This window comes from Ischnura elegans, chromosome X (assembly GCF_921293095.1).
Source record: "Ischnura elegans chromosome X, ioIscEleg1.1, whole genome shotgun sequence".
NCBI classification, from domain to species: Eukaryota; Metazoa; Arthropoda; class Insecta; order Odonata; family Coenagrionidae; genus Ischnura; species Ischnura elegans.
Window position 1 is genome coordinate 28,879,663 of NC_060259.1, and position 12,332 is coordinate 28,891,994.

General features: G+C 39.4%; 1 protein-coding gene across 1 annotated transcript in view; it reads left to right on the plus strand.

The window, feature by feature from the left end:
* The first annotated feature begins 2,943 nt into the window (after positions 1 to 2,943).
* Positions 2,944 to 12,332, plus strand: part of LOC124171489 (lymphoid-specific helicase-like) — a 58,075-nt gene continuing 48,686 nt past the window's right edge. Inside the window, exons 1-3 of the mRNA XM_046550665.1 lie at positions 2,944 to 2,968; positions 3,377 to 3,477; positions 11,731 to 11,885. Coding sequence (XP_046406621.1) covers positions 3,382 to 3,477; positions 11,731 to 11,885 — 251 coding nt within the window. The 5' untranslated portion in view covers positions 2,944 to 2,968; positions 3,377 to 3,381. The remainder of the gene's footprint in view (positions 2,969 to 3,376; positions 3,478 to 11,730; positions 11,886 to 12,332) is intronic.

The window sequence follows — 12,332 nt, forward strand, 5'->3', positions numbered from 1 at the left end:
ACTGTTAAAAAATAGTAGTGAAGGTTGTTTGGGTGTTCTATTCTTCATGTTTTCCCATCTCCTCTTTGTCCTCTCTCTCCTTACTTTTCCCTACACCATTTAAAAATTGTATGAAGTGAATGCACTCATACCATTTATACCTTGAAGGTAATGCAATAGCTTCAAATCCTAGGTTGTACTAAATTTTATAATCATGGAAATTTGCAAAAATGTATTTCATTATGAAAACTTCTAAATTTCATTTCAGCCAAACTGTTGCTTCATAATTTTTGGTTTTTTTCCTGGCAAACAATTGTAGTGAAGTTTTCTTGGGTTTTGCACTGGGTCAGGTCCATATCCCCTTCCGATGTTTTGATGGGCGAGTTGTTCATGAAAACGTTGGAAGGAGATATGGAGGACCTGACCCAGTGCGAAACCCGAGAAAACTTCACTGTAGTTGCTTCGTATATAATTATGAATTTTATTCATATTTGTGGGTGACTAATTAATAAATTTAATGTGTTTGTGAATATTTGTATGGTAAATTTAAAATGGCGCCTTATACCAGTGGTGGATACAGATGGGGGAGTGGGGGGCTCCACGCCCACCCCTTGCTGGTCCACCCATATTGCCGAACATTGCAAAACCACAATTGTAACTTTTTTATATCATCAGATGGCATTGTCTTTACATGTGTATAATCACTAAATATAATTTTCTTGTACTCTGTCACTTGATCTTTTTATTACAATAAAAGTAAAAACAACTCGAGCTATAATTTGCACCCCCCCCCCCTTGAGTTTTTTCTGTATCCGCTACTGCCTTATCCATAGGATAAAAGTTCCGAATATAAAAATTTTGCTCAAATTGGCTTGGTTGCACTTTTGGCAGGTGACAGTTTTGCCAATGTCAAGGAAAAACCACTTCCATAACTTTGTATTTGGGTCTTGTCAACCACCGTTTCTGAAGAATACAGATTATTAGTGTATAGGATTCATTGTTTCTTTCCGTGATGCTCCAAATCTGGTTGCATTAAATGCTTTTGAGATTACGAAGTTGAGATAACTGTGATAATAGACATTGTCAGATGCATGGCTCATCCTTATATGTATATTAAATAACTCCGTAGTGGAACTATGCATAGTGCCTGTAGATCTGTCATTTGCAGTATAATGTCAGGGGTCTGCATTCATGAGCACCTACCAGGTTGATACGGTCTACTTAGACTACTCTAAGGCATTTGACAAAGTCAATCATTGTCTACTGATCTCCAAACTTGAGGCATAGGGGGCTCTCTGAGTAAGTGGCTTGAAAGTTACTTGAAAGATAGACTGCTCGTGGTCAACTGTGATGGCTCTACCTCAGCCGCCTTTCCCATTTTTTCTGGGGTACCCCAGGACTCTCACTTGGGTCCCCTCTTGTTTAACTTATTTTTAATGACATTAGCAGGGTCATTTTAGTTCATCACCGTCTATTTGCCGATGACATCAAGGTTTTCACAAAAATAATTTCCTCCCTGGACCAAGAGTATCTCTAGCTTTCCCTCAACAACATCTGCAAGTGGCGTGGTCTATTGCGATGGAGTTACATAAATGCATCTAAGTGCTCTGTTGTCTCATTGGAGAGAGATTTGAGGCCATTCCAGTGGTTTATTATATTTATGGTCTTATTCTATGACAGGGTACTATAGTATAGGACCTTGGAGTCACTTTGAGTTCGACTCTGATCCCAGTTGACCATCTATTGGACATCATCACTCGTGTCAATTCTCTCCTTGGATTTATTTTCAGAGCAACTAGGGACTTCGGATTACATATGGCCCTAGTCGTTCTCTACTACTCCCTGGTTTGCCAAGTTTTTTAATATGGGACATCCTTCTGGTCCCTGTATCAGTTCGATCATATCAGTGAACTTGAAAATATCCATAAGCATTTTTTGATAATGTTGGGGCTTCAATTTGGGTTTTCCTAAAGAAACTCTACTATCAATGTCGTTGAGGAGCAGTTTATCATTCTTCCACTCGCTAGACTCGCTGATTGCCTTGCGCTCTTCAAGTTAATAAATTGCCTATTGGATAGTCCTGCTCTTCTAGCCAAAGTGGACATCACAGTGTCCGGAGGAACTTGATCCAAAGCAATCTTCAGAAGGCACTATCTTCCGACCTCTTATACCTACCACAGTGGCCAGTCGAGGCTCCTCAGTTATGGAAGTGAGGCTTCGGAGCACGTCAACTTCTTTGGTGAGACAGGTGAGTTATTTAGGAGGTGGTGCAGTGAGGTGGCCCAGTTCAATGCAAAATTTGTGTTTTGGCTGGTTGTAGTGTTTTCAGCCTTGGGTCTTGTTATTTTATTTCACATGATGTTATATTTTCTTACGATGCTTATATTATGCATTCTTATGCTGTTATTATTTCTGTTATTCTTTTTATTGTAACTTTTTATCTTACTGTTATTGTTGGTTGTCTTTGTTACATTGTTAGCAACGCTATCTCACCCAGTCATCATTATTAGTTATGCTCATTATGTTATTATCTTCCTGCTCATTGTCCACAATTATCTATTCTGTTTCCCAAAAATTATAGTATTAGGTAATTTCTAGTAAATTGCCATTCTCTTTGTACGTTTTCATTGTCACTGTGATATTGCCTGCCCTGATTTGTGATCTCCTCTTGATGTTATTATCTTATTATTATTATTGCTGCTTATATGTGAATTCGATTGTATTACTATTATCTTGGTATGTTCAATTTAATTCCACTATTGTAACTTATCATTGTAAAATGGAGCTTGCCGTTGAGAATAAATAAATGCTTCATAGTCAGGCGTGTTCCACCGCTTTTGAATTGGCGGCATTGGGAGAGGTCGAGAGTGGATTGGTTGGTTTTTCGAGAGGTTGGAAAGTTTCGATAGCTGTACTTCCGAATCGAATCGGAATGAGAAAGGCAAGATCAAAACCGCGGGAATCGTGGCTAAAAGGTGTAGGATCCTGGGTATTTCATTGTAATTTATTTTAATTATTCGGTGGTTAACTGTTTGGATTATCGTCAGCTAGCAAAAACCATTTAAATTAACTCTAATTTAGCTATTTTCTTGGCTCTTTAATTTTTATTGGGCGTATTTAATGAAAATATTCGGTTCTGTCAGCCAGTAGTGACAAGCATTCAATGTCAGCCTGTGTCAATGGTATTTCGTCACTTAGTGTGAAAATACCTCGATGAAACGTATTTAAACCTTGATTTGGATTGATTTAGTTGGTTCTTTTTGCGAGGATTCATATGAAATTTGAATTAGCCCTGTATGTCAGAGTCCTTTGTTACACATTTCTATGTAGGAAATAATAAGTGATATTACGATTGTTGCTTTAATTTACGAGCTCTAATTTTTTTCCTTTATTTCAGACATAATGGGTAGCCGTATTTTTAAAGGTAACACAGCGGATGAGAAGGAAGTGCCCGAGGTTCAAGTCGAAGATGATGGAGAAGCCAATACAAGTGAGAAGGTAAATGAAATGAATGACAACCGTATTGGTTGCTCTTAGCATATGTATTCGTTTACTTTTTTGGCAAAATTTACGATTTTTCATTATCAATCTTGGACATATCATTGGCAAATGTAAGCCAAGACTGACCTTTAAACCATGTTCTCAGTGGCGATAAACGTAGTTCTTCAAAATAATTGAAACTTTTGATGGTAACCTCAAGTTCTAAAAAGTGTTGATAATTATATGAAGGCGCTATGAGGACCTCGTGTATCTCAATACGAAAATGTGTTTTCATCGTCCTGTCCTAACTACGAGGTGTTGTCCACAAACGTCTACCATCCTTGTTTGTTAGACTGATATGGGTTTGGTTGGTGAACGTAATAATTGATTGGAACGTAGCCCATTTCCGTCTGAAATAATTGAAAGGGTGTGAGGTTACCATCATGAATTTTAGAAAATATTATTTAGACCTTTTCCGTAATTTTGAAATAAGTGACTTGTATCTTCCTGAAATTTCATAGCTTGAAACTGAGTCCCCAAAGTCATAAAATGCCATTCTTGGGAGTAAGGGGAAACTGTAACTTTTCTAGTGTCTATAGTTTGGGAGATTGGCCATGATATGTGTAGTTCATTTATATAAAACGATAATTTAATGTTTAAACTGCATTGTATGAAAGAAGTGCTCAATTGATGTGAGCTATAATGTAACTTTGAGCCGATGTTCTTTTCAAGCAATGTTGGCAATGTTTTGCAGAAATGTAAGTTGACCAAGAAAGGGAAGTGAGTTCGATATTTAGTGACAATATATGTTGAATGCATCCAATATAATTTTATTTATCTGTGATTTGCTTTTACAATGAGAAAATCTCACGCTTGTCAATGTACAATGGAGCCATATCTTGAAAAGTAGTAAAATTTTGTTTTTTTGCTTAAGGATACCATCAATTGCGAGTGTTAAGCTCATGTTAGAGTGGCCAATGGTTTATCTTGCTTATTTTCTATGATTTTTTTGAAAGCATGCTACAAAGCCAACGAAGCTAGCATATAATGGCTAGTAATCCTTCTGCATAGATTTATTCCCGAGAAGAGGATACAGGCACTCTGAATGAGGGCCAAGAGAAAATACTGATATTCTTTTTTCGGGATGGCCAGGTTCCATTTTTTCAGTTTTGGTTCTGATTCTGTTACTAGCATTATTTATTAGTCTCAGCTCATAAATTAGCACATACCTTGGTTCAATTTCAGTAGGGAAAGTAGTTTTTCTGATTACAATGCTAATTTTTATGATAATAACAATAGCAACCTAAGGATCATCTAATTAGCACCATTATGGGATACAAGACATATAATCATCACTGATCAAGAATGCTGAGATTGATTTGAAGCAGTTCTCAACTCTATTCTCCTGTCTGCTAATCTTTTCACACCTATGTATTTCTTCTCTTTCACATCCATCTCAATCTGTTCTCTGTATTTTAATGAAGTTATTCCATTTCCCCTTTCCCTTGGGCTACAACCTTGTTGCGGTGGAAAGGCTTGCGCGCTCCTATGACCCCTAGAGCTGCACTGGCGGGATTAATTCTAAATTATTCCCGGTAGGGCCACCCATGCCAGATAGGTCGAAGGGTAGGAGCCAGACGAAAGGTAGTCCGCGTGATGGTGTCACGTAAAAAACACTGTTGGAATGGAAGTGGGAAACCCTACCAACTATCTCTTCCCTGAACACATGGAGTACAACCAAATGAGCCTCGGAATCTCATCGCCCGGGACCCGTCCGCAAAGGGCGGGTGTCGGGCACGGCAACGAGGTCGGCAAGGTCCTCGGGGTCGCCAACATGCGAAATCCTTGCAGAGACTTATCATCATCAACATCAGTGGCAGCAGCAATGAAGAAAGAAGAAAAGAAGACCAAGAAGATGGAGAAGAAGAAGTCTGCTATAAATGTGGGGACGTGGAATGTAAGGACTATGATGAGGGCGGGAAAGTTAGAAAATATCAAAAGGGAAATGGTAAAGGGAGGATAGATATCTTAGGATTATGCGAGGTGAGGTGGAGGGATAAGGGGGACTATTGGAGTGATGGGTATAGGGTTATATATAGTGGAGGGGAAGAAAGCCAGCGAGGGGTAGCTTTAGTATTAAACGGGAAGATGGGTAAGCGTGTGGTAGGTATAGACCAGGTAAGCGATAGGATTCTGGTGGTAGAAATTGAGGCGCGGCCCACCAACCTTGTGGTGGTCCAGGTTTACATGCCCACTAGCAATCATAGGGAGGAAGAAGTAGACGAAGTGTATGAACAGCTCGAGGAAATAATTAGAGACACACCGGGTAAGAAAAATCTGGTAGTGATGGGGGACTGGAACGCCTCAGTCGGGGAAGGGAGGGATGGAAACGAAATAGGAGATTTTGGTCTGGGAATACGGAACGACAGGGGAGAGAAAGCAGCAGAATTTTGTAGGAGAAACAAATTATTCATCACAAACACGTGGTTCAATCATCATAAAGGGCGAAGGTACACGTGGAAAAGTCCAGGGGATGCGGGGAGATATCAAATAGACTACATTATTGTAAGATAGAGGTTTAGGAACAGTGTGAAACACTCGCTCAGCTTCCCTGCAGCGGATGTGGATTCGGACCACAATCTAGTGCTCATGAAATGCAACGTAAGATTCAAAAGACTTATGAAAGTTAGGAAGGCGAAGAAATGGAACGTAGAAGCCCTGAAGGGGAGTATGAGGAGAGAATATCAGGAGCTAGTGGACATTAGTAGACGGGAGATTGAAAGTACCAAGACGGTAGAGGAAAGATGGGATAATATAAAAACGGGAATAGTCAAAGCGGCGGAGAAGTCAATTGGTTACGTTGACAGTAGAAGGATAAAGAAGCCGTGGATAACGGAGGCAATGGTAAATGAAATGGAGGAGAGGAGGAAGTGGAAGAACGTGGACACAGAACAGGGCAAAAGAATGTATAGGGAATTGAATAATCGATTACGACGTGAAACTAAGAGGGCAAGGGAGGCTTGGTGGAAAAGACAGTGCGAGGAAATGGAAAAGTTCCAGAAGGATGGAGAAGTAGGCGCGTTGTACGCCAAAGTTAAGTCGCTATCGGGTGGCAAAAGAGGACAAGCCATGTCTAAAATTAAGGCTAAAGATGGGAGGATGCTAACCGAGCGAGAAGAGGTACAGGGTAGGTGGAAGGAATACGTGGAGGACCTGTATGACGGAACGAACAGACCAGAGAGATTGACTCTAGAGGAGGAAAGTGCAGTGGAGGAGGATAATCTTGGGCCGGAGATATTAGATTCAGAAATAGAGAGATCACTCCGTGATATGAAGGCTAGGAAAGCAGTAGGCGTGGACAACATCCCGTGTGAGCTTCTGAAGAATCTAGGGAAGGAAGGTAAGAAAAGGTTTTTCGAACTAGTGCGCTAGATCTTTGAGGAGGGATGTTGGCCGGAGGATTTCGTGAAGACGGTTTTAATTCTGCTTCCGAAAAAGAAGAAAGCTGTGGAATGCGGAGATTATAGGACTATCAGCCTAATATCCCATGCGGCTAAAGTAGTGCTGAGGATATTGAACAGACAAATGGAGGCGAGGGCAAACGAGTATTTGGGCGAAGATCAGTTTGGTTTCAGAAAAGGGAAGTCAACTCATGATGCAATAGCAATAATGAGGGCCCTCGTGGAGAGGAACCTAGAATATGAGCAGGACGTATATGTGTGTTTCGTGGATTTTGAAAAAGCGTTTGATAGGGTGAACTGGGTAAAGTTAATGGATATTCTCAAGAGAATAGGTGTAGACTGGAGGGACTGGAGACGACTGATTCGTAATCTGTATATGGCCCAGACTGCGCAAGTGAGGATAACGGACGGAGAATCTGGGTGGGCAAGCATTGGCCGAGGTGTGAGGCAAGGCTGTCCTCTATCGCCACTGCTCTTTAACGTGTATGCTGAAGAGATGGTAAGGGAAGCGTGGGATGAGTTAGAAGCTGGGATAAAAGTGGGAGGAATGATGTTCAAATCGGTGAGATTCGCGGATGACCAGGCGTTGATCAGTCAGTCAGCGAGGGGGCTACAGCCTATAGTGGATGCGTTATACGAACGTTGCGAGGAGTTTGGGATGAGGATTTATCACAAGAAAACTAAGGTAACGCGGTTTTGTAAAGCATCACGAGCGAGGAATGTGAGACTCAAGATAAAGGTGGGTGGTGAAAAACTTGAGCAGGTTGAGCAATTCAACTATTTAGGCAGTACGTTAGAGGAAAACGGATACAGTAGTAAGGACATCAGGACGTTCATGAGCAGGAAGGAGCTTCTGAGAGGATCGTTGTGTAAGAGTTTAAAGAAAAGGTTAGTGAAGAGTTTGGTTTGGAGTGTAGCTCTCTACGGTGCGGAAACGTGGACTCTGAGGAAAGAAGACGAGAGAAGATTGGAGGCGTTCGAGATGTGGGTATGGAGAAGAATGGAGAGGGTGAAATGGACGGAGAGGAAAAGGAACGACGAAGTGCTGGATATGGTTGGCGAGGAGAGAAAGCTTTTAGATGAGATACGCAGGAGACAGAAGGTTTGGATGGAGTTAGTGCTTAGCGGTGAGGGGATGTTGAAAATGGTGTTGGAGGGTAGAATGTTGGGGAAACGAGGGAGGGGAAGGAAAAGAATAGGATTTTGAGATAGATTGAAAGAGAGTAGGCCTTACAGTGAATTAAAGAAGGCAGTGCTGGAAGGAAAGGGAGGCTCCCAGATCACCTCTTTAGTACTCCATGGAAACCTACCTTAATCGGTAGAATACTATAATAATAATTCCATTTCCATCCACTATCTACCTTTGCCTCAACAATTATCTTCATCAGGCCATTGTGTCTCAAGATATGGCTGATAAGGTTGTTCTGTCTTCATATCAAGGTTTTCACAAGGCTTCTCATTTCTCGTTTCCTTTTTAGGACTTCCTCATGACTTACTCGGTGATCAATTTGATCCTAATCATTCTTCTGCAGCACCACATTACAAAAGTGTCCACCCTTGATTTCTCTCCTGCTGTCATTGTCCATCTCTCACTTCTATAGAGAACTATACCCAGCATTCATACAAAGGGGAATTCTGGGAAATAAACATTGGGACTCTTAAGTCAGGGAATTGTCAGCAAAATTAGATTATGTTCTGGGGAAAACTCCAGAGGGCCAGCAAAAATATAAAAATTGTGATTGGATAACTGAGCATTGCCACTTTAGAGTGATAATGTGGTGTTGCCGTTCTGGATCAGCAGCAGGGGATAGTGCCGACTTTGCACAACTTGACTTTATTGTGCAGAAAATTTTTTCTTGTGGGTCAGAATAACTTTATTCGTGAACATGATGTAACACCAAGGAAAACTATACAATTAGTCAAAATGCTGAGAGATTAGTCAGCGTGCTACTAGAGACTTGAAGGCTCTTTGGAAAGGAATGGAATTTGGAGGTGGTATCCGACAGGTGAAGTCATTTGAGCCTGAGGGTAGGGAAGAAGGGGTGGAGAAAGAACCTGGCATTGGCATCAGCCTGCTGTTATTGATAGGTGCCAAGGAGATCATGGCTTAACACCCCATCTGAGGGACAGAGTGCCATAGTTGAAGTGTCCTTCACAAAGCACTGTAGTGGGGATTAGTCTCAGAAAAATCTCTGCCACCACCAGAATTTGAACCTGAGCCCTCGGGGTGGGAGCTAACACTTAGGCCAGCACTCCAACCCCAAACCCCTTCAGAGCTATGCAAAGAACATCATCTTAGAACTTCATAATGCATCCAAGTTCAGCAGAAACAATAAATGTGAGCCAAAAAGATAGGTATAGGAATTTGTTTTTCCCTGAAAACTAAAGGACTTATTTAATTTAGTGAAGAGATCTTTTGTGGATCACCACCAGGTCAGGAACTGCATAGCTGCTAATGTTTCGATGGCCAAGTGGGGCATCGAAACGTTGGCAGTTATGCAGTTCCTGACCCGGTGGTGATCCCAACAACTGTTTACTAAGTCTATCCCCCAGGAAAACATAAAATCATTCTTGACTTAATTAATTGCTATGTGGCACTGAGTGGTCAAATTTATGCAATATACATCCCCTTTTTTTGTATTTTCTTTATAATGGGCTGGTGTTCTAAAACTAATGATCAAAAGTTCTTGGAGTTTAGGCCAAATAGACTGATATCACAGATGTCCTCGTTGCATGCCTATTGAGGCAGCTTGCAGGGCAGTATGCAGATGTATACCTTGCTGTATTTTTACAGTTGTATGGCATGTATGTCATTGAATACATAGCGAATGAATGTATTGCTGGCTGAAACTGCTTTACCATTGATACAAAGTCAGAGAAATAGAACATGGAAAGTTGATATGAAGCCTGAGAATCCAAACTTAGCTCGGATTAATTGATTGCTTAATTCCATGATTAAATTTTCCATTGTAAGTGGAGATTTTTTTTTTGAAATGCTCTCTTCTCGTAGGCTATTATACTGATTATTTCTTTCTTGTTTCTCCGTTGATAGTATTATCCTTCCCAGGTTACGGAAGTCATTCACCTCTTCCAGTTTCTGGCCTTAATAATTTTTAAATATTTAACTATTAAAGAATCCAGAATTCTATTAAATGAAAATGAAAAGATAGCTATAAAAATGCAGCTGTCAGATTCAACAGCTTGTCAAAAAGGCATATCTCATCCTCAAGAGTTCGAAAAATTTTCACATTGCTATGTCAATCTATTGACAATGTGTGCTGGTTTAGCTAATTAGTTGCTTGAGGTTAACACACAAAATATTAATGAATTGGTCAGTCATATTTACCACCTCGGTGGCTGATTGTAGTTGAGTGTATTTAAGTCAATAATTTTACAACTGATTAGGAAGAATCAATGAAAGTATGATGGGTTTCTCTCGTTTATAGTAAAAATTAGTGATAAATTTCAATTAAGGATTTCACGATAAATTGGCTTTTACAGCATTAGGGCGGATATATGAATTAGCATCGATGGAATGTCTGTCACTTTAATGATTTAAGTCACTGTAATGTTCAGGATATCAGCACTCGTTAGCAGGGAAAAGGCTACTTGAGCATGTATTTGTGCTTAGACCTCTGGGGCCGAGTTATTTCCTCAGAATGTTGTGAACCTGAACCTTGGAGCTCAGGTGGACATATTTCCAGCGCTGTCCAGCAAACTCTTGTCACATTCACATTCAGGAGAGTGACTTGCATAGAATTCATCTTCTGATTCTATCTGAATTTCTGGTTCTCTATCACTGCTAGAATCACTCCTTTCTCTTTGGAAAGATCTGTCAGACTCTTCCTACAGCATTCTCTGAACTGTGTCTGTAGAGAATGATAGCCACATTATGTTTCCTGCCGTGCTGTCAATAGCTCTATAACTGATGAAAGAAGAGCTCCATAAAGTAACTCGAAGCTGAATTTGAAGTTATTTGAAACACATGACTAACATCTAACAGGGTACCTGATACATGACACCGTGCACTAGACCAATTACTTTATGAGATTTCTTGGACAATAATTACAATTTTAATATTACAATTTCGGATTTCTGTGTTTTAATTACTTTATTCCAGGAAAGGGGTAATGGGAGACTTAAATTTTGTGTCTTCTGAAAGGAATGCCTTCATAGTATCATTCTCATCCATAAAACAAAGACTAGCAAAGGTTAACTATTGTAATGAAAAAACTTACTTGATGCACTTAAATTTTTAACTGTAAAAGACTTCTGTTTGAAAATTGTCCTTAGTTTGGGTCAAAATATGCTAACAACCGTGGTTGGTTAAAATGTATTTAAGAAGTGCTCAAGTTATATAAAGAATATTATGTACTAAATTACAAATAAATTGCATCGATGACAACTATTGGGTATCATTCCTACCTCCGAAGGAGGTGGCTTGACCTCGGATAATGCAACAGATTAAAAGTGTCATTCCTTTCATTCTTTAATTGCTTCTTCACTATTTTAGTTAACCTGTTTTTTGTCCCTTGATACATACTTAGTTATGTGAGTTATTTCTGTATCTGTTCAAACTTTGCAGCATTTTTTTATACCCAAGTCCTTGCTATCAAAGTGGGTGTGACTATTTACTTATCTAAAATGAAGTTATGTTTTATTTTTTATGTGAATGAAGTTGTACACTTGCTGTTGTGACTTATGAATATTTTACCCAACCATATGCCCTGACTTTATATAAAATTAATTGATATTTTGCTTACTACACTGACTTTGAATATGTCAATTAATAGTGACATCATTTTTTTAGCCCAAATACGAGGCAGATGTGGATGAAAAGCGATTTTTGGCCTTCAAGAAGATGATGGAGCACAGTGAGGTCTATGCTGACTTTCTAAAACAGAAAATGGTGTCTCAAGTTGACACTAGGAAGTTTGAGTGGATCAGAAAGCAGGCCTTAATGAAGTAGGTCACATAACATTTATTTTAATTTAATTAATATACTTATTGAAACCTATAACAGTATTAATGCTCTTTTATAATAGCGATGTTAGCCAGTGTAACTGGTTGTAATAAAAAATAATTTAATTTCCATTCAACACATTATGAATAGATTTGGGCATACATTATATGATAAGGAATTCTTATTACATTTATGAAGACATCTTTAAGAAATGAGTAGTCCTTCTAAAGTATTATCTTTTTCATGAATGTAATTAGGTTACGGAACAGTACTTTTATGTATGTGTAAAATTCTAATCATTTAAGTATAAGTTCATGGTAATTTTTTGGTGTCGTTCAAGTCACTATTTAATACATATTCAGGATTTTCCTTACTGTTTTCTTGAAATGGTCTTTCAATGCTATATTTATTGTACACATGCATCTGTGCTCACATCAAAATATATTTTC